General features: G+C 52.8%; 1 protein-coding gene across 1 annotated transcript in view; it reads right to left on the bottom strand.

Moving 5' to 3' along the window:
- The window catches only part of KATNIP (katanin interacting protein), a 142415-nt gene that overhangs the window by 66986 nt on the left and 52581 nt on the right, over positions 1-22848 (bottom strand). The window contains exons 7-11 of the mRNA XM_049638467.1: positions 21933-22064; positions 6628-6800; positions 5321-5386; positions 3798-3910; positions 2381-2483 (exon numbers count right to left, since the gene is read on the bottom strand). Coding sequence (XP_049494424.1) covers positions 2381-2483; positions 3798-3910; positions 5321-5386; positions 6628-6800; positions 21933-22064 — 587 coding nt within the window. The remainder of the gene's footprint in view (positions 1-2380; positions 2484-3797; positions 3911-5320; positions 5387-6627; positions 6801-21932; positions 22065-22848) is intronic.

Here is a 22848-nt window from a genome sequence, read left to right as displayed (position 1 = left end):
GGGGGGGGGGGGGGGGGGGGGGGGGGGGGGGGGGGGGGGGGGGAGGGTGAGGAGGTTAATGAGCTGCTCCGCCAGGTGAGCGGCGGGAGGCGTGAAGGGAGGTTCACCTTGGCTGCCAGCAGCAGGGGGAGGTCCAGATGGGAGGCGAGATGCCTCGCAGAGGGGCCGGCGGATCCCACAGCCCGTGCAATCTAAAACGTGCGACGTCCTGCAGCGGGGCTTCTAAATGAAGCAGCCGGAGGGTCTACTAACTAAGGACGCGTCACAACCTGCCAGCGTCTCGAGTCGATGGCCCCCCTGCTCCTGACTCACTTGATTTAGGATCCCTCGTGGGGGTCTAAGGTAAATGCAGGTTGGGCTGCTCCGGGTCTCCGCACTCCCTGCCCTCCTCTGTCGTGTCTCTTCTCAGCCATGACGATGGTCCCAGAGGGGGAAGGACCCCTTCTCAGCCCAAGGAGGAGCCCGACTGCTCCAATGAAATAGCGTGGCCTGTCCCCTGAGCCACTGAGGGGTGGGGGCGGTGTAGCTCTGTGATGGGTACGTGACCCAATCTCAGTTCTGTGCGTGGAAGAAATGCTCTTCGCTCCTGACTGTAGGGCCCGAGGCGATGAGGGCAAGGGGCGGTAACCACTCTAGCTTTTGAGGGGTCCCAGGGAGACAGCAGAGCCGGGCCTGGATGCTGAGGTGGGGACGGAGCTCGAGGAAGCAGCTGGCATTGTGGAGACACAGCACGAGCTGCTGGGTTGAGCCCCAACTGGTCCCCACCGTGGCGTTTGTTACAACAGTCTTTCATTTCCTTCGCTTCGGTGTAGAAGTCCGTTTGCCCTGGGTTTTCTGTTTCCTATAAAAAGACTTGATCAACCCAGGCTCTTTTTAACGTGGCTGACGCTTTATCACACTTAGGATCTTCATGGCTGAGAAAGCCACTGTTCCACGTGGGCGGCAGGGGTGGGGGTGGGGGGCAAAGCTTTGACTCCTCTAGATTTTTCTAGATGTCAAACTTTCAACGGGTATTTGCCGGATCCTCCTTGCCTTGTGCCAGGCACTGAGGTGCCCACCCTCACAAAACATTTTGTCCTCACAGCAGCCCCTGGCTGTGGACTATTTACCCCGTGTGACAGCGACACCCCACGCAGGATCAGAGAGCTTAAGAGGCTTGCCTCAGGTCACATGCCGTCTAAATCATGGTGCCAGAGTCAGAGCCAGACTCCGGTCTAGGCCCGGGCAGGGGGCGGAGGGGGGGGGTTTCTGCCATCACAGGACTTTGACATGTGGCTCTCAGAGGACCTTGAGTTAAGTCCTCATCGGCCAAGCGTAGGGTGGGTGACCGCTGTGCTGAAGAATTACGAGAGAGGCTGGACTCAACGAAGACGAACATCACCTTTTGCAGTTAACTTATAATATCCTTAACATTTTCATTCTGCGTAACCTCCATAACGGTAATTCCCCTCCTTTTATACTACTGCTCTGTGCCGATATATCATACCTTCCCGATTAACTCCGTTATCATGAGACATTTATGTTGTTTCTGGTTCTTTTTTTTTTTTCCTCATTCTTCCCTACTTCCAATCATTCTGCAACAGAGATCTTTGCGCCTATAGCTTTTTCTCGCTGTGGAGTGATTTCCTGAGGGTGTGGGGAAGCGGGATCGCTGGGCTGGGAGGACATAAGTATTTCTACGGCTCTTCTTAAAGCCGGTCTTTGTGCTTTTCAAGAGAGTTCCTTCCACCCGTTTCTACTGCTGCCAGCTGGGTAAGCCTGCTGTAACCCTGCAAGTCCAGAGCTTATCATCAAAAATAATCTGCAAACTCAGATATCAAATAGGAATTAAGGTTGCTCGAATCTGCATTTCTTTTTAAATTTTTTATGTTTATTTTATTTTGAGAGAGAGAGAGAGCACGCGCAAGTAGGAGAGGGGCATAAAGAGAGGGAGACACAGAATCCGAAGCAGGCTCCAGGCTCTGACCTGTCAGCACAGAGCCTGATGCAGGCCTCGAACTCATGAACCGTGAGATCATGACCTGAGCTGAAATCAGATGCTTAACCCACTGAGCCACCCAGGCGCCCCTGAATCTGCATTTCTGGATTACCAGCGATGTTGGACATTTTCCTGTGGGTTTACATGCTATTTATATTTTGCCTTTTGTGTGGACAGGCTCCTCTCTCCTGCAACATTTAGTGCCATCACATGTACATCTGGGTGCTGGGCAGGAGGAGGATGGAGACTCGGGCAGAGAGAGGTGAAGTTTACCACTGTGGCAGCCATCCCCCCCCACCCCTGCCCTGCAGAGAGATAATTGCCCCGAGGGGCCCTTCCTCCCTGACCTTTCGCGCGAGACGCCGGATGCATCTGGAAACCCCCAGAAGCCGAGCATCTCACCTCTGGATCCGGCACTGGCTCCTCTGTCGGTGAAACAGCCCTGCTGAGGCAGACAGAGTCGCTTTCGATGGCCTGGAGGACTTTCAGAAGCCTTTGCTGTTGTCTGAAATGTGATTTGGTTTTAGCAAACGGGTGGTAACAGATGGTATGCAACAGAGAGCGTGCCCGTCAGGGCCCCGCACTGGCTTTTCTATTTCAGAAGAAGCGGCGGTTTGAGAAGAGAGTACCCACCCCGCACGCGGTTCAAAGGCGCACACAGGCTGTTTCCCCCCTTTATCATAAGCACACAATTCGTGATAAAAGAAGAGGAAATTGGGGCAAGGCAGCCCGCAGACTCCCTCGGCTGGGCAGGGGCTGGAGCAGCGGGCTGGCAAAGGACAGCAGGCGGGTGGAATCCAGTCCGCAGCCTGAGAGCTCAGAATGGTTTTTACCTTTTGAAGGGTTGTTAAGACAAACAAACAAACAAAAAGTGAAAAGCCCTACTCACTACAGCATTCGCTGTGTGGCCCTTTGCTAAACACACATTTGCTACTCCCGGCCTAGAGACTGACTTTATACCTCTTGCTTCTGAGGATGCAGGCGTTCCCAACTCAGCAGAGTGTGGTTTGCAAATGCACCCCACGCGTGTGCGGTTTAAGGCTGCGGAGCCGCAAGACCCCGGAGCACCAAGGATCTTGAGGGTGGAAAAAGCGGCTCCCGGTGGGGTGTGTGTGTGCTGCCTATAAACAGGACCGCATCAGGTGTGAGGTCACCTCTGGCACCAGCCCGTGGGCGCAAGGGGAACCAGCGAGGGCTTACTTATGGCCACAGTGATGCACGGCCATGGTTTCCAGGCTCTGGGGTCTGTAGACTCCTAGAGCGATGGCTGGAATGGCCTGTTCAGAGTTTTTCTGCAAATCAGGAAACTCCTCTGCGGTGGACACAGACCTGGAGGGTGCACAGCTTGGCCCGGAAATTCCTCTTTCGTGCAGTGGAGAAAAAGCCCTCGTCCCTCTCCGGGCTGCTGCAGTCCCCGGCGGGGGCCCCAGCTTAGTGACCAGCACGCCAGCTGGATTTCAGCCCCCCTTGCCCCTCAGACAGGCACGGGCCTTCTGCATAGACCACGGCGCGTGCAGCCCCACACGCCGGCCGGGGCAGCGGGGCTGTGGGCCACGCTCACCCTCCACCCCCCAGGCCAGCACTCTCTGCTGCGTGGCGTACTTCTGGGGAGGCTTCTGAGGAGGATGAAGTCTTACACCGGGCTGGACCAAATCCAACAGGCGTAGACACGTTTGCCGGGAACACATCGAGTCCGTTCCGGGCTTTCAGGCTGGAGGGGGAGGGAGGCTAGAGTGTCAGGGAGCAGTTTTACGGGGTCTGAAAAAACACAGGGTTTTTGGGGTTCTTGGCTGTGTTTGGAAGCAGGCTCGGTACCTACCTGCTCCCCAGCAGGCCGATTCTGTCAATGGCTTCACGGACTGTGGTTCCCCCCGTTGCCCTACACGGCTCCTGCGGGCTGGTCCTGCCAGTCGCCTCAGGGGTAGGAAGTGGCTGAGGACGGAGAAGCTTATTAGGAGGAGGGAACAGGAATGAGCATAATAGCCTTTTCCCTGGGCTGATTAGATCCAGGATCCCTCCCCGCCCCACCTCCACCCAGGGCCATGATCTTTGCAAAGAGACAGACCCGTCAGTTTCTTATGATCCGGGAGGTCCCAGGAAGCAATCTCTTCAATCAGCTAAGGCAAAAATTTTCTCTCCTCAAAGTCTTTCCCCATCTCAACCATACCCCTGCTCTGTTTGCTACAAAGTAACCAGACTCCATGGAACATTCCAGTAACATCCTTAGGGCCCTTTCATTTTTAATCCTCCTTCTCTTACATTTGTCATCTAAACTAGACACGTGCTCTGCTCTCTATCCGCAAGTGAGTTTAGTCACTGGCAGCTCGGTGGGTTGGGGGTGGGGGGTGGTCAGGTCATCCAGAAATCCCAGGCCGTGCGGCGGGCAGGGCCGCAGACTGGTCAGAAATGTCAGCTGGCAATGGTTCAGGACGACCGGGAAATAAGAGACCAAGCAGGAGGGACGCATAAAGAAAACCACTATGGTGCTCTGGCGTCCTGCCCTGCCTACCGCCCTCTCCCATGGGCTCTCTCTCCTCCCCTCCGGGCCTCACTCTCTACCCCCTACCCTCTTGTGTCCCCCTTGTGTTCCCTCTTCCCCCCACCAGTCAGGCTTCTGTCTTCCCGCTCCTGGGTCAGGCTGGGCTCATTCCCACTTCAGAGGGTCTCCTGTTGCTTCCACCTGGACTGCTGTCCCCTGTTGTCGGCTCATTCCCTAAGAGACGGGGCTCAGCTCAAACGGCACCTTCCCAGGGGCTCCCTTGGACCACACTTTCGGAGGCAGCAACATCTATGATCTTTTACTGTCATCTCTCTCTGAAAGCACCTTGTTTATTTATGACTTTACTTGATTGTTTTCTGGAAGTTCCACGAGGCCACGGGCTAATCTGACCTGATTTAGCCACTCTGTATTCTAAGCACAGGGCACAGACCTGTGCACAATCTAACAAAGACGTTTCTGGGTGTCCCATTAATAATTCATGGGTCCCCCTTGTGTCTATTTGCAGGGGCTGTCTTGGCTGAGATAGGTCTGAATGATCTAGTAGATACAGACGTTATTTATTTATTCAGGATACTAAGATCTGTTTTTGTGTTGTCTTGTCGGGAAACCAAAACGTAACAAGGAGCTGGAGTCCCCAGGCCTGGGTGAATTCCGGCTTCCACTCGTAACCTCAGGCAAGATGTGCCAGCCCGGGTCTCCCCATCTGTGAAATGGGCAGGACAGCTGCCCAGGGAACACAGTGAGTGTCTGCTGGGACCACGTGCGGAAAGCCCTGTGGAGGCCACCGGGTGCCGTGGGGCACAGTGGGCACCAGGGTTTGCTGTGCTCAGGCCTTTACCAACCTCAGCACTCTCTTCCTTCCCCTTCAGTAGACTGGTCCACGATTTTGCTGGTGGTCCCTCCGTGTCCTGGAATGAGGTAATCACACGATCTGAGGTCACAACAAAGCCAGGTGCTGTTGACTCCTCATTAATAGATGAGGGCACAGAGGCACGGGGGCTGTCTCGAGATCCTAGAGACACAAATGTCAGGGGCAGGGGGGCCCGGGGTGGCTCAGTCGGTTGAATGCCTGACTCTCGATTTCAGCTCAGGTCATGATCTCACGGTCATGAGATCGAGCCCTGCGTTGGGCTCTGTGCTGACGGTGCAGAGCCTGCTTGGGATTCTCTCTCTCCCTCTCTGCCCCTGCTCTGCTCATGCTCTCTCACACACACAAAGTAAATAAATAAACTTTAAAAAAAGTTGTCAGAGGCAAAGGACCGAGCTTGAGGAAGACAGACAGTAGGGTGCTGCTCGATGAACACTCCAGAGGGCAGCCCCTAACAGAGCCTGGGGAGAAACTGGTGGTGTGGACGGGGCCCCAGGCCTGTGGGCAGGCATACCTCTGCGCCTTCCAAAGATGTGACCTGAGTGAGCCACCTTGCTCTCTGGGTGCCATCAGTCACATCTAGGAAATGGGGCGATGAGACCAGGCCTGCCTGTTTCTGGCCTACTGGAGGCAACGAGTAGGACAAGCTACGATAAAGGGCTTCGGCCGGTGAGGCGGTTTCTCGGCTTCTGAGAAAGGATGTGTGCTCGGGGGCGTGTCCACAGCCTCCAGCTCCCGAAGGGTCCCTACTCCGCCCCACCATGTAGCTTCCTGCTTCTTGCTCGAAGCTGAAGGCAGTGGGCACCAACCCAAACCCCTGCAGGGCCATGGAGGTCTCCTGAACAGGTGCAGTGGGTCAGGGGCAGGACAACAGGAGGTGCTGAGGGGGGCGGAGGCCCGAGGGGCTCACGCTCTGGGGAATGAGGTCTTTCCGGAGAAGCCGGGGCTCTTGTCTACTCTATTCTTTCCCTCAGCCACCAGTTTGCAACCCTGGGCTGAGGCTTCCAGGGCTCGCCGGGAGGTCGGCAAGGATCAGAGGCAAACAGGCATTCACCTTTGGCCTTCGGAAATAAACAAAGAATGGAAGGAAGGTGACGAAATGGGCACTTGGGTAGGTCAGTGAGCGACTGTGCATCCAGCAGCGGACGAGCAGCTAGTCTGAGGTCAGGGACACCCACAACGTCTCTCTCCTCACCGCGTGCTCTTTGCAAATGCTGCTCAGACACCACCGGGTCCCTGAGTAGCCTCCTGTGTGGTCCTTCCCCTGCGCCCCAGACGCACCTGCAGCGGGCTGCTGGGGGCCTCCCCCTTTCTGCTGAGGAGCGCCCTCTGCAGGGCTTCGTTCTCCACCTGGATAGCCCTGAGCACAGCCAAGGCATCTTCCTCTCGGTCCTCAGCCTCGAGCACGGGTTTCCGGGTTGCTGATAGGGGTCTCTCTCGTCGGCTCCCGGGTCCTGCAGGCAGAAAACAGGGGGTGCTCCTTTATATATATATTATGTTATTGCATTCTCAGAGTGCAGCTCAAAAATCTATTAGACCCAAATTGAGAAGCACTCTATAAAACAACTGGCCTGTACTCTCCAAGAATGTCAAGGTCACGAAAGACAATGAAAGCCTGGAGAGCTGTTCCAAATTAAAGGAGACTGGGCAGACATGGCAACAGAAGGCAGTGGCGATCCTGGCACTGGATCCCGGGTGGGAAAACACTGCCATAAAGGACATTATGGCAGCAAGGGGAGAAATCCCAGTACAGTTTGAGGTTTAGATAACGGTATTATATTAATGCTAACTATTCAGAATTCCCTAAGTGTAACTGTGGTAATGTAAAATGAATGAATGCCCCTAGTCTTAGGAGCTACACACTGCGGTGTTCAGGGGTAAAAGCGGCAATCTCAGATGGTTAAAAAGCGCACACACACACACACACACACACGCACAGAGAGTACAAATATAAATCAACTAGGACAAGGGGTGCCTGGCTGGCTCGGTAGGAAGAGTCTGCAACTCTTGAGTCACTAGTCGTGAATCCAAGCCCCACGACGGGCCTAGAACTTACTAAGAGAAAAAAAAAAAAAATCAAATCAACCGATCAATCAATCAGTGAATTAACTGGGACAAAATGTTAACAACCGGTGAGTCGGGTTGGAGGATATATGGAGTGTCGTTTGTACATCCTTGCAACTTTAAGAGTGAAATCGCACCTAAGTAAAAGTTGTAAAAAAAAAAAAAAAAATTAACCCTCGCACAAAGTACCTATAAGCGAGAACATATGCTATCTTGGAGACAGATGGGCATTTTGGAGTGTTTTGCTTTATTCTGTCTTGTTTTTCCACGGGTAACAAGAATTGCAAAGAATGTACATCCTAGTCGAAGAAAAAAGTATTGCGAAGCTGGGGTCGATTCCAGAAGTTCCGAGGAAAGGACAATCAGCTTCACACAGCGTAAAGCAACATGCTAACAGCACCCCGTGAGACTGGCCGGATGAAATAAATTCCGAGATACCCACCTAACAAGTACTATGGAGCGTAAAAAGAAACACATACTCAACTATCTGCAGTTGGAATGAGATGATGGCCTGAACTTGCTTCCTAATCATCTGGGCAGTGGCTGGGGATGTAGACAAAATGACACTGGCCACCAATTCATGATTGCCAAGGTCAGGTAATGGACACAACCGAGTCCCCATGACATCCTCCCAGTCACTTACATGTGGACCCTTTCAATATCAAACATACAAACAAACAAAATCTCCATTTAAAAACAGAACTCAAGATGTTTCTATTGGAATGCTTAAAGATGCTTCTACCTATTGAATTTCATCCCCTTGGCAAATATTTATTGAGTGCCGCTGTGTCAGGCTCTGTCCTTGGCACTGGGGACACAGCAGTGACCAGACAGATCAAGAACCCTGCCCTTGTATAGTAAGACAACAAGCCAGGGAATAAGAAACGAAACGGAGTGTTAGACGTCAGAAAATGCTGTGGAAAAACAGGCAAAGCGGAACAGAGTGGGGCTGGAGGGTGGTGCTGTGCTCCAGGCACCAGTGAGGTGAGATCTGCGTGTGCTTTGTTACTGGAGCACCAAGGTGCAGCCGGGGAAACGGGTTCAGGAGGCCTAAGTGGGGGTGGGTGGGGCCAGGTCACTCAGGGCCTTGCTCTGAGTGAAATGGGGAGCCACTGCAGGTTCTAGGGCAAGGGAGTGCTTGACCTGACTTAGGCGCTGAGCGGGGGACAGACTGAATGGAGGTGGAGGTGACAGCAGGGAGACCAGGCAGTGGCGGAGGCGGGACACAGGCTGCTCAGATCCCGCGGACACAGTAAAGACAGGACCTAGGGATGTGGCGGGGGGAGAGGAACAGTTGAGCTGGGAAGGCTGTGGGTGGAGCAGGTTTGGGAGCAGAGAGCAGGGGCTCAGGTTCGGACAGATTGGGTCCAAGATGTGATTCTGGCATCGGAGCGGAGCCGTCGGGTTGCGCGAACGCACCGTGCTGGAGACAGATGTGAATTCAACAGCAGCGACTGGACCGCATCATTTAAGTGATGTCGAAGATAACCAAGTGGGCATTCACAGGTACGACCTCTTGGGATGCAGAAAATAGCATCCATCCGTCTTTACGACCTCGGTAAGCCATCCGGGTGGAGCACTGGGGGTTCCTGTTGGAGCGCGTGACCCTTCTGCTATGTTGTGTCACAGAACGTGGGGTCTGAAGGAGAGTTCCGGAAGCGACATCCAGAATGGCACCGGGAGGAGAGGCACGGAAACCGAGCAGCTCCGCTGGGCTGCCTTCCAGGACGGCCGGGCACTGGGTTGATGGGAGGCCGTGGGTTTTTATGGAAAAGCTAAACTAACATGAACAGTATCAGTTTCCACAGGCACCCAGGGAGTGGCTGTGACTTTGAATGCCCTGGGCCGGGGGCCACAGCCCAGCTCCAGCCAGCACCTGCCACATAGGGCTACACTCCTTTTTTTAAATGTTTTAATGTTTACTTATTTTTTAGAGAGAGAGAGAGAGACAGAGAGTGAGCGGGGGAGGGGCAGAGAGAGAAGGAGACACCGAATCCAAAGCAGGCTCCAGACTCTGAGCTGTCAGCACAGAGCCCGACGCGGGGCTCAAACCCACAGACCGTGAGATCATGACCTGAGCTGAGGTTGGACACTGGACCGACTGAGCCACCCAGGCGCCCCCATGTAGGTCTACACTCTTAGCGTTGCCTTTTTTTTCCCCCCAAGAAAAGCTAGAATCAGAAATCTATGTGAAATCCCCTGAATTTTACCTGTTCATGACGTAGCCTGGTTTTTAAGAAACCTTATGAAGGCCAACAGAACCCAAGGGGCTGGCCTACCCCAAGGCCACAACAAGTCCAAGCTGCTCTCCCACGAGGGTCAAGAGCACCCAAAGGAACCTCGCATGGCTGCAGATGGCCGGCCTGGGCTATAAACAGCAAGTGGGTCATTTTCTGACTTTGGTGTACTGTCCCCTCATCATTGCCCCGACGCCGCTCCTCAGGACAGGAAGGTAAGGGGCTGCCGGATAAGTGACCCGGGATTCTGCTCACCCCAGTCAAGGCTGCTTTATGGTCTCCCCTGGTTGCCCTTCTTCTCAGCGACCCAAACACCGAGCAGAAAGAACGCAAGGGCTGGTAGCAGCTAGGGCTTAACATGCTGATGGGGATGGGGATCCTTGATGGGGGTGTGGAAATGCCCCCTTGGGGGGACGCAGGGGGCCTCGCGGGGCTCAGGTCCTGGAAGCAGCTGGGGGGATGGGACTCGGTCTTGAGCTACACCGAAGCTAGAACTGAAAAATCCACACGGTCGCCCCAAGGGTGGCTGAAGCGGAAATGGGTTCCGCAAGGCAAACGCATGAATGACGCAGGCTCTCGACCTTCGCTAGGCTGTGGAATGACACGCTGCTCTGGTAGAACAGCACGGCCCTGCCTCAGAGCCCACAGTCGTGGGGCAGGGACAGACACGGATCACGCAGGTGCACTGTGGACCTACCGGCAGGTGGGGGACAAGTGGCAGGGTAAAAGCTGGAGAGGATAGAGGGAGTGGACACTATTTGAGGCACTTGGTGAGGGAAGGCCACATCTGAGTGGAGACCTAAGGGCAGTGAGCCCTGTGAATACCCCTATGGTGGAGGGAGGGAGGGCGGTTGCTCCTGGCCAGGGAACAGCAGGTGCCAAGGCCCTGAGGTGGGCTGGGCTTGGGGGTTGGGTTCTCATGCAGCCCCGAGGCCATGTCAGCCCAACAGGCCTCAAGCTACAACCCGGGTGACTGGCACGATGATTTTTGTCAAAGGAACGTATGGAAAGTCCTTTCGACCCCAGACCTTGTCGGTCTCGGTGTTTGCGAATAGCACCAAAGCAATGCTGTTTCCTCCATCAGCTGCAGTGCAGCAGAGCTAAAAAATTCAAGGCCCCTTCAGATGCTCTAGAGGATTCTATAAATAAGGGACCAAGGTCTATAAATAAGAGACAAGTGTGCCCAGGCTCTAACAGTGGGGGTGCGAACCCCCATGTTGGTGGAAGGCTCAGGCAGCACCAAGACCAGCAGAACAAAAGCTCCTTCTCCATTTCCTGCGCGGAGCGCTTATAAAGTTGGTCTACAAGGAGCTGTGTGGTGCCCCTGCCTTGTTACTGTCTTTACGTGCGCAGGTGGCCCGTCCTCTCGTGCCTCAGTGGTCTGGGGCTGGGTAGGAACGGTGCACCCGAGTCTAACCCTCTGTCCTCGGTTGCTGCACCCCTGTGCTCGCCTCTTCTTGGAAAAGGATATCGAGGACGGCGTGTTCTTCCAGTGGGGTCCAGTTCTGCCTACACAAACGCTTCTGCCCCAAGCGAATTTCACTGGGGAGGGAATGCTCCCCTGGCAACAGGATCATCTCCGGCTGCCTGTGCCCTCTGAGTCCTATTATGCTAAGAAGACGCTTTGAAAAATGAAATCACCCTCTTCCCGAGTGAAGGTCAACCCTGCAGCTCCGTTACCAGAGCTTTCCCCGCCCGTGGTTTCCGAGAGACGTCTGCACACGGTGCCGGCGTCCTCCTGAACCCCATTTCTGCTGACCAGCTTGTGTTTACGGTGCATTTCCTCCCGACACACGAGGCGACCACCTTTTAACTCGTTTTGACGCTCTCATCGCTCACTTGGGTGAGCCAGCTTCGCACCAGCCTGAACCCCACGGGGGGGTGGATTTATTTTCATCACACACCTAGAGAATGGCAGATTTATTCACACAATAAATTTGTGCCACCAGCAGGAACCAAATTGCACATTTTAATTTATCCCACACTGCTCTTTTCTGGTGGAAAACCATCCCTCTTCTGGTCACTTCACTTTCTCTCCCCTTCACCGAAATTTACCCTTTTTCCTCTCTTACAGAGAAACAAAGAGCATATCAACATGGGAGGTTTACCGTGAATACAACACATGTCACAAAAGAAGACAGGGGGGTGCGGGGCTCCCGGTGGACTCACAAGCCAGGTAACTTGCTCCCATCTGCCAGCCGGGACTCCAAAAAACTCAAAGTCAGAGTCTCTGCAAAATTGTCCCTTACCGCATGTGTGGGACCTTTAAGGTCACCTGGGAATCCACTGGAACGGCAAGATACTACATCTGAGAATAACAAGGGTCTATTGTAAAGATCATAAGCCAGCAGCCCACAGGCCAAAACCACCTGCAGATGTGTGTTGTGTGACTTTTACCATTTTTTTTTTATTGGAAATAGATGCTAAGCTTTTTTTTTTTTCTTTTTTTTTTTTTTTAAAAGAGGAAATCCACCTGATAATTAGAATTCCTGGAGTTTCTTGAAAAATCATAGGAACACAGGGTGCCTGGGTGGTTCCGTCAGTTAAGCATCCGACTTGGTTTTGGCTCAGGTCATGATCTCATGGTTTGGGGGTTCAAGACCTACATCAGGCTCTACACTGACAGCTGCAGAGCCTGCTTGGGGTTCTCCGTCTCCCTCGGTCTCTGCCCCGCCCCCACTCACTCTCTATCTCTCTCTCTCTAAATAAATAAACATTAAAATAAAATCCTATGATCTGGGAACCTCTGACCAGACGGCATTCCCATGTGGGGATCATAAGCTGGAGTTGGGTAGTGGGGCCCCCTTTAGATGGGTTATAAGCCCTCTGGGTTCTACGGGGCACCCCTACTCCCTATGGTCACATGACCATCAGCTTGGAGACTGTGCACTTACTTGCGTGGCAAAAGGTCCAGGGAAACAGCTGACTTAGCCCTGTTTTGTCCTGAGATGCCCACGCTCATCCCTAAAATCCTGAGACCCCGGGTGGCTTAGTTGGCTAAGCGCTGGACTTTGGCTCAGGTCATGATCTCACAGTTCGTGAGTTCGAGCCCCACATCAGTCTCTGCTGTCAGTGCATAGCCTGCTTTGGATCTTCTGTCTCCCTCTCTCTCTGTCCCTCCCCTGTGCTCTCTCTTTTTCTCTCTCAAAAATAGCAAATAAGCATTAAAAAAAATAAAACAAAATAACATCCTGAGATGCCCACACTCGCCTCTAAAATTCAACTGGCAGGTGGGAAGGGGGGGCTACACCCGCACAATGGTCCACACCTGAGTACTCAACCCTCCATGCAGCTGACGACAGCACAGCCTCACCAGGCCACATGCTTCTCATGGCCTAAGAGGCTGTGACCAGTGTCCGCCACCTTCTCCTCTCCCTGGCCCCCCGATGCAACGTCACTCACCGAGGGGTGGAGTCTATTTCTCCAGCTGGGCTCAGCTTGGTGACTTTCTTTGGCCAACAGATCACTGGACAGTCAAGACCAAGCAGAGTCTGCAAAAAGCACTTACACGGGGGCGCCCGGGTGGCTCTGTCGGTCAAGCGTCCGACTTCGGCTCAGGTCATGATCTCACGGTCCGCGAGTTCGAGCCCCGCGTCGGGCTCGGTCCTGGCCGCTCAGAGCCTGGAACCTGCTTCGGATTCTGTGTCTCTCTCTCTCTCTCTGCCCCTCCCCCACCCATGCTCTGTCACGCAAGGGACCATCCAGCCCAGGTGGCCACCAGCTCCCTCTGGAGCCGCCCAGCCTGTCTGAGCAAAAAAGGGCTGTTGTCTCAGGCCACCGTATTTTGGGGTAGTTTGTTGGGTGGCTATAAATAGCTGATACACATGGCTTGTCAAGGCCTGTGTTCTTCTGTCTCCGGGCCTCTCCGTGGGCAGGTGCTGTCTGTGACTCGAACACTCATCATGTTACTGCCGTCTCTTTTCTCAGCCCCGGGAATGCACGTGGTTTCCGAGGAAGGCGATGAGGGCTCCCCGCGCCACCCTGACTGCGTGACTCCGCTCCTTCCTCCGGGATCATCACAGCCCTTTGCTCCACGCCCTGCCTCTGGAGCATCTTTAGCAAAATGTCCTCGGTGCTTAATTTGCATATGAAATGAAGAGCAGTTTGCTTTTGTCTTTCCTGTAAGGGGAACACCATCACAGCGCCCATGTTTTCTTTGGGGGAACCAGCCCTTCCCCTCTCTTCTCAGGCTACAGACTTTGGACGGATCTGACCCTGCTCCTCGCCCAGCCTTTCCCTGTGACCAGGGAGATTGGAGATCCGTTCAGGGGAGAGCTGGTTCCTGGGCTCTGCTGAATTATTAGCAAAGGAGCAGTTTCTTTCTCTAGGGCTGCTGGGCCAGCAAAAAGAGAGCCTAGAGGCCCTGGGGGCCATCCGTGGGCCATGCCTGAGACTAGAGATGTGGTTCTCAAAGTGTGATCCCTGGATCGGTAACCTCAGCATCATCGGAATTTGTTACGGGATCAAAATACTTAGGCTCCAAGATGCACCGAAGCAGAAACTGGGGCTGGGTCCAACAATCCGTGTTTTCATTTGCTTGGCAAAGAATTCTGATGCACATTCCAAGTTTGAGACCCTGCTGGACTGGAGGAGAGAGGAGCTAAGTGATGAAGAGACAGCTTCCTGGTGATATCATCCGGGCACCTAGATCCCACCATGCCTGACGCCGAATCTATAGTCCTGGACTCTCCAGGTCTGTGAGCAATACATTCTCCTTTGTTGCTTTAGCCAGTTTGGATTTCTGTCACTTGCTATTAATAATGAACACGGACTAACTACTAACTGTAAGACTCTGGACTTCGGCAGAGTGGTCTTTCTGCTGCTGGTACCTGACAGAAATGCTAAGTACAGGGCTGTCAGGGTCCTCTAATTCAATCACACTGAGGGTGTTACTTTATTTCTACGGTTGGCAGCTTGTCTGAGAAAAGTGGTTCAGATATATCACTTCCCTAGAGCATTCTGACAACTTTGACAGTAAACTTTGTGCATTAAAGACTAATGTTCTTTCCCCCTCAATAGGACAACAGGTCTCTGGAAGTCTCCTGGGTAGAGATGGGAGTAACACAGGACATGAGGTCCCTTCATTAGAACCAGGACAGTTACAGTGACAGAGGGGAATAAGCTCTCATGCATCATACGCACATTTAATTGACACAAATTCAATTTTATGACCTTGGCCAAAAGAAAAGGGGCAAGGGGGGAAATAACTCTACAAAGAGTACAGGCAATAGGTTGTACTTCTGGTGACGTTCATCCGGACCCAACTCTTCCTTAGAGCACAGCTAGAAAAGCTGGCCCAAGTGTTACACAAACCTGATTGAAAAAAAAGACATTTGTTGGAAGGCGTGGAGAATGAACAGGGCTGTGAAGGACTACATGTGAATGAACAGGGCCAAAAGAAGGCAGGAGAAGGAAACCCAGAGAGGTGAACCCACAAGGAGCTGTTGACTCTTGAGTGAGCCGCTGCTAGCTGGGAGGCTGAGCGGAGCTGGTGACAGACTTGGGGTCACAGCCTGAGAGTCAGGGTGACCTGGCAAAAGCCAGGATGGAAGGGCACAGAAAGGTTAACAACATGGGCAGTCCAGATCACTACGGCGTAAAATTAAGAATAATAGTGATAATAATGACGATGCCGTCACCTAGTGAGGTTTAAAATCTAGACAGAATTAAACAGCATGACAATAATAGCATTTAAGTTGGGAGGGGAATAAATGGAGTTACAGAGTTGTAAGGTCCTTTCACTGAGTGAGAAGTGGTAAACTTGCTAATTTAGACTCAGATAAGTCAAGAATGCGTGTCGCAATCTCAGGTGATGACTGGAAGGATAATAAAAGAATGTATAACTAACAAGCTAATAGAGAGAGAAAGGAGGAATAACAGAAAGTAATCAGCTCAAAAGAGGGCAAGAAAGGAGAGAGAGAGGAACATAAAACAGGCAGAGCCAATAAAAAGCAAACAATACGATAGTAGATTTAAACTCAAGTATATCAGCAATTACATTAAATGTAAATGGACTAAATGTGCCCATTAAAACACGTAGATTGTTAGAGGATAAAAATAAAACCCAATTACATGCTGCTTATGAGAGACAAACTTCAACATAAGGAAGGAGAGATTTCAAAGCAAAGGAGGAAAGGAGATACACCATGTAAACACTGACCAAAAGAAAGTTGGTGGGCTTTAGGGCAAAGAGCATCACTAGATTGAAAGAGACAATGCGGTGATTAAAGGTTCCATTCACCATGGAGATATAAAGAGGCTGATTTGTGCGTGACCCTCAAAAGCCCGCCCCACAAATACAAAGCATGTAAGCAGTCCAGATTGTGCCTGGAAGGGGTGAGATGGTTTGATGTCACTGTCCTGTCAGGAAGTCTCAGGTTCCTTGTGCCTCTGGGGATGTGAACACCCAGCACCCTGAGCACAATGTCAGAGTCTAAAAACACACATTTTCAGGGTGCCTGGGTGACTCAGTTGATTAAGCATCCGACCTGGGCTCAGGTCACGATCTCACAGTTTGTGGGTTCGAGCCCCGCATCGGGCTCTGTGCTGACTGCTCAGAGTCCAGAGCCTGCTTCGGATTCTGTGTCTCCCTCTCTCTCTGCCCCTCCCCCATTCACTCTCTATCTCTCTCTCTCAAAAATAAACAAGCATAAAAAAATTTTTTTAATAAATAAATCAATAAAAAATAAATAAAAACACAGTTTCACTGCAACCCAGACCCTAGACAGAGCCAACTGCTTCATCTGGGGCTCAGCCAAGGAGCTGGGATGGTTCCCACCCTGGAGGAGAGACGATGCTCTGGGGTTGTCTACATATATACACGTACACGCTGCCCTTCAGCATCAGTCTGACAGATTTCCAAGGGTTTCTTTGGCCACCTGCACTTCTGACCTTCAGAACATAATCCCCGTGTGAAAAGTGGCTCCACGGTAATCCCAGCGCGAGGGTGGGGACAATGCCACGGTTTTCAACTTTCCTTTCTTCCAATGTGGCTTATGTAGGGGCCAAATGTATTTGACAGGCTGAGCTCCAAATCTGTTCAAAATGAAGATTCCATTACCTCAGACAGGGTCCTCTTTTGGGGAGTCGATGGGACAAATCGCTCTAAGAACCAAATACCAGAGATGGCGGGTGATCTGACTTTGATCAGATGGCCCAGTGACATACATTTTTTATATGCATCCACAATTCTTTGCCACGGAAGCTCAGAGCCACAACTGTACCGCCCTCACATACCCATTTGTTCACCCCCTGGCTTCATCGTGTTTTCTCTACTCTCGTTTTCTCTTCACCCTCACTTCCTCAGGTATGTGTTCGTCTCATGCCACAGGTTATATGTAGTTTGTTAAAATATGCCAGAACTTTCTGGAGAATGGCCGATGATAGATTGATTAATTAATTAAGCTCTGCTTCTCAAAATGTTGTCCATGAAGGTCTGTGTTATGGGTTGAACTGAGTCCCCATAAAGGATGCTGGGGTCCTAACCCCCAGGCCCTGTCAACATGACCTTCCTTGGAAATGGGGTTATTTGCAGATAATTGGGTTAATATGAGGTCGCGAGGGTGGACCTTCATCCAATATGACTGATATCCTTATAAAAAGGGGAAATCTGGACACGTAGACAGATGCCCACGCAGGAGAGCGCCACGTGAAGGTTGGAGTTCCATTGCCCCGAGTCAAGGGACCACCGGGAACTAGAAGGAGGCCCAGCACAGATTCTGCCCTAGAGCCTTCAGAAGGAACACGGCCCTGCTGACACCTTAGTCTTGGACTTCTGGCTTCCAGAGCTGTGAGGCGATACATTTCTGCTCTTCGACTCGATTCAGACTGTGGTATTTTGTTACAGCAGCAACCGTAGGAAACGAAGACGCTATTCAAAATTGTTTTAGTTGATGCACTAAAATTTTGTTCACCTTGGAGAATATTAACAGTTATATGCTGACATCAATGAGAATTAGAAAAAAAAAAATATCTCCTGTGACTCAGTTCTGTGATTTCAGGCTTGTTTTTGGTTTGGACCGGCCCGACGTGGGTACGTCGTAAGCGAGTCACATTTTAGCGGGCACGCGAGGGGCCATGTGGTGGCGTGGCTAAGAAAACAGACTCTGAAGCCAGGTTTTCAAGCACTGGTTTCGCCACTCGCTGGCTGTGTGACTTTGGACAGACTCCTCAACCTCTCTGTGCCTTGGTCTCCTCTGTAAAATGGTGTTGCTGACAGCATCCGCCGCCCGGGGTGGTTTAGATGATGACACGCAAGATGACATGCGTGTTGTAAAACATGCCGCTTTCGGCTCAGTGCTTTGTAAATGCCGGCTTTTCGCTTTATTACCCAGACGCGGGACATCTAGTGATCGCGGCACACGCATGAGGGAGGGGAGTCCCGGTGAGCCCAGCAGGACAGACCAGACTTTTGTTTCCTGAAGCTGCGGTTAACGGAGCCAGTTTGGGTGTCAGAGAAACAGCATCACGCGGGATTTACCATCTGCACCCTCCACGTGCTGTTGGCCCTGCAAGAGCTGACAGGGCCCTTATCTCGTCCCCTGGCCCCCCTCTCTCTCTCTCCTTCCCAGCTTCTTGGTCCTTCATCCAACCAAAGCAGATAGATCCAAAACTCACCACGTTTTTCTGACATCTTACATGTTACATCTGACTCTTCACCCCTGTCGACTACATCTCGAAAGACCTATTTACAAAAATGGCATCTCCAGCCCCATCAGCGGCTGTGACCTTGGCATGCCCTTGTCAACATATCACTTCTGCGGTGATTCCCTTTCCACGTCTACCTTCCTTGGGTCCCCCCCCCAATGCAAGCACCTTTCTAGGCTCTGGCTTTTGCCAAGAAGTCCCAGGAGCCAGTTTGGTCCCAACTCTGCCCACTGGATTCTGGCTCTTCGTGTGGGTAGGACGCACACAACTCCACCACCCGCAGCCTCTGTCCGGTTGTGGTTCGGGGTCACTCCCCGCTGAGGCAGGACGCAGATCAGACCCAGCCTTCCTGCAGTGGGCTTAGCACTGAATACTACCTGTCCAGATCCAGCGGCCTGGCTTACTTAGGTCTCCCTTGCTCCCTTGCTAGATCTCAGGACCTGCACCAGCCAAGTGACAAGCCAGGGAGTCCCCCATCACTGCCGAGTCTCGGCTCTGCTGTCCTATCACGGCAGGCTCCCCACCGCCCAGCTCCTTGCCCTCGGTTGTTCAGGATAAATGTCACAACTAGTCTTGTATGCTTACAACAGACTCCTCGGTTGCTGTCAGGAATCCGGCCACTGGTAAGACTCAGAGACGAGCCACCACCTTCCCCATCCTCTAGTCCCACATCCACCCTGGCTCCCGACAAGCCACACTCCATGTGGCAGCCACAGGGACCTTGTTCAAATATAAAGCAGGTCAGTGCCAAGTCCCTCCCCCGGCCCCTGCTCACCTCTGTGACCCCTCACCCGCCACGCTCTGGCCTCCAGCCTTCTTTCTTATTCTTGAGCCAACTGAGCAGCTCTTTCCTACCTCAGGGCCTTTGCACAGGCTTTCCCTTCTGCAAAGGGCTAGTCCTTGACCTCATCCAGGTCTCAGCTCGTGTCCCCCCTCCTTGGAGAGGCCTCCTCTGACCACGCTGCCAGCCTTGGTGCAGTTGCTGTCTTGGTGGTAGCTGTTACCACCCATCTTCGTGTTTGTTATCTAGCCCCACCCACCGAAATATCAACACCAAGAGAGCAGGAAAAGTGTGTTGCTCACTGGATCACCAGGCCTGGATCAGGGGCCGGCACATAGCGGGTGCTCAGCACACAGGTTTCTGGTGAGGTCAAAAAGACAACAGATGACCTGCTGCCCTACCCAGAACCCCATCCGGGGCTGGACTGGACTGGACTGGAGCATGCCCCTGACCTGCAGCCCCAGGCCTGGGCCCCACGGCCCAGCCTCCCCTGCTGGCCCGGCCCATGGCCCAGGGCACATTCCCAGGATGCTCGCTGCCAGCCCCGCCTACTGTCCTGACCCCCCAACCCAGGGCTCCTGTGCTGTAACGCTGCCTGAGTCACCACCAGACTTGTCAGGGCCCAACCCCCAGGTGCCTGCAAGGCCGCCTCCGTGACCAGCCAGCCCGGGGTGGGGAGAGGGGGGAGGGGGGAGGAGCAGCCCGGCACAGCCATCCAGAGCACGAGCCCTGGAGCCTGGGGTGAATCGTGGCTTTGCTGTCCCATTACTCCAGGCAAGTAACTTCCACGTTCTCAACCTTGGTTTCCCCACCTGTGAAATGGGAGAAGGGGGTAGCACTATCCAGAGGGATTTCCTGGAATTTGCTGCCTGGCACCCACTGCCTCTGCCTCCGGGGACAGCACCAGTGTCTGCTTCACAGAACCACCCCGACTCAAGCCGGGAGCGACAGCAGCTCCAAGGCTTTGCTGGCCTCGGTGGGAACAGTGCCTGATGGCCCTGCCGAGCACTTGTTCTCGGCCAGGTGACCCTCTAAGTGGCCTATCTCTCCAGCTCTTTGATCCTGATAGCAACCCTCAGATGGGTGGGGTTCTTCTTCTCCCTGTTTGCAAATCGAAGAATGAGGCCCAGAGAGGTTAAGTAACCTGCCCGAGGTCACAGAGCTAGTGGGTGGTCAGGCTTGCTTTCTGCCAGTGTTGGTGGGCTCTGGGCTGCTGGTGGCCATCTCACCACCCTTAAGAGCCTGCCCAGGCACAACGGGCACAAAGAACGTTGAAGTGGAAGATGGGCAGAGGCAGGCTGCTGTTTTTAATCACCCGGATCCAGCTGTGCCTAAAAATTCCACCACCGTCGGACTTTTTAACTACACGGGTTGATGCGGACTCTTTCCCTCAAAGACGCTTTTTCAAAATCACGTTGCTACCTAAAATGCCTTGCTCTGTATTAATGTGGGTTTCGGGCTGTGGTAAGAATTAACCAGATAATGCCTGGGTGCAGCCCTGCCCACGGCCCCTCGGGCAAACCTCTGCCCACAGCTCCCCCGGCACCGGGGAGGGGTATGTAAGAACCTGGCTCCCTTGCTCCAGGGTGGGGAGCGGAGGTAGGACGCGGATCTCCAGCACTGGGGATCCCCCAGCCGGGAGGTGTTCCACTTGCCCAGGGAACTTGCGTGGCATCCCCGGTGTGGACGGAATGCCACAGCGACAGAGATCAGGGCCCCTGGCTCAGACAGACTGCTTGTTTAAGCAAGGCTGGCGGGCTGGAGCTGGATTTTGCCCGGGACACCCCAGGGTTCCAAATCCTGGGGACACCAGGATGCCTTGAATTCTCTGGCATTCACAGAATGACAGAAACCAGAAGCAAGTGGCTTCCTCAGAGCCACTCCACTGGGGCTTGGGGCCTACACTGGCCACTTCCCAGCCGTGTGACTGATCGCCTGCTCTGGGCCTCAGCCCCTCCTCTGTGAAATGGGGACAATCTGTGGGCCTCCCTCAAAGGCTATGTATAAGGATCATAATTTATTACGAATGACATAACACAGCTGACAGCGGTGGCCGGCTCACAGGAAGTGCTCAATGAGCATGACCTCCCGTCTCCATTAGAAGAGCAACAGGCTGACTTCACCATAACCTCTTTTGTACTATTGGAATTTAGTACCATTGGCGCGTATCATGATCCATATAAAGTAGAAAATAACAACAATTTAAAAGCAAAGCCAAAACTGAAATAGGTTTTCTTCTAGAACCGCATCTTGGTTATAGAATGAGCAAGTGGCTGTGATGGTTGACTTAATGTGTCTATTCAACTGGGCCACAGGGAGCCCAGATATTTCGTTAGACACTACTCTGGTTTCTGAAAGGCGTTTCGGGATGAGGTTAACATTTCAGTTGGAGAATGAAGCAGATTACCCTCCATGATGTGGGTGGGCCCCATCCAATCAGTTGAGGGGCCTGGATTGAACAGAAAGGACTGACCCTCTCCCAAGTAAGAGAGAATTCTCCAGAAGACGGCCTCTGGACTTCATCAGGCAACTTCGACCCTTCCGGTGCGATGGCCTGTGTACTGGAAGACTGGCTCCTCCTGGTTCTGCTAAGCCAGCCTGCAGATTGGACTTTGACACACACACACACACACACACACACACACTCCCTCTCTCTCTCTCTCTCTCTCTCTCTCTCCCTCCCTCTCTCTCTCTCGGTTCTGTTTCTCTGGAGACCTTGACTAACAACACAATTAGGAAAGGTGAGCTCAGGCCTTGACAAAGAGGGTAACACAGCAAAGACTGCTCTATCACGGCATCCCAGTGAGAGTGCCCCAGGCCCAGCCCCAGTCCTGCTCAGAGGCTGCCAGAACTCTTACTTGAACATGCCTTCTCCTGGTCTGGGAACACAGCAGAGGGCTGGGGGTTCAGGTTCAACTCAGGTCTGCTGGGAATGAAAACCTCAGCGTTGTCCTTCCGCTTAGCAGACAAATTCCTCTCCTTCTTACTACCTGCAGGAAAACAGCGGTTTATATGTCAAACGTGGAGCGCTAGCAGAGCGGGGCTTTCTGCTTGGGTATCTGTTGGTTCGTTCACTTATGCATTCGACAAATACTTGCTGAACCCCTACCCTGTGCCAGGCGGCACGCTAGTTTGGAATGGAGATGTGAATTATGCGGCGCATCCTGGCAAATAAATGAAACTTTCTAGGACACGTTCTAGGTGTAGGTTTTCAGATTTTAACATTTCTGGGACAGAAGAAGGTTCCAGCACCAGGGTCACAGAGGGGCCACGCAGCTGGGAGCATGTGGCCGGCAGGCATGCAGCAGACAGAGAGGAGAGCCCTGACAGGTTACCAGAGGCACGGAGATGGGGCATTCCAGACACAGGGAACAGAAAGTGCAAACGGTGAAAGGCACACAGGCCGTGCTTTGAAGTCAACGTTTCTCAAAGTAGGGTGCCTGTACCGCGGGCAGAACAGGAAACGATGCCAGAGGCCGTGCAGGCAAATGTTTTTTAAGCGATTATTTAACTGAACCTGCATGGAAAAAACATGTAACCAGCCTATCGACCCCTTGATTTCATTAATATCATTGCTTAGAACAATCTGAAAATCATTAAAGAAAGGAAAGAAAGAGAAAGGAAGGGCAGGGGGGAAAAACAGAGGGAGATGGAGAAAGAAAAGGTGCTGATTTAAACAACAGCTAAAACAGTACAGGAGGTTTGTGGCGATGGCAAAAAACAAACAAACAAAAATGCACAAAAAAACAAAAACCAAAAAAACCCCCTGTGACT

The sequence above is a fragment of the Panthera uncia genome, chromosome E3, assembly GCF_023721935.1.
Source record: "Panthera uncia isolate 11264 chromosome E3, Puncia_PCG_1.0, whole genome shotgun sequence".
NCBI lineage: Eukaryota > Metazoa > Chordata > Mammalia > Carnivora > Felidae > Panthera > Panthera uncia.
Note: the sequence above shows the minus strand (reverse complement) of the source record. Positions and strands in the feature narration are given on the sequence as shown.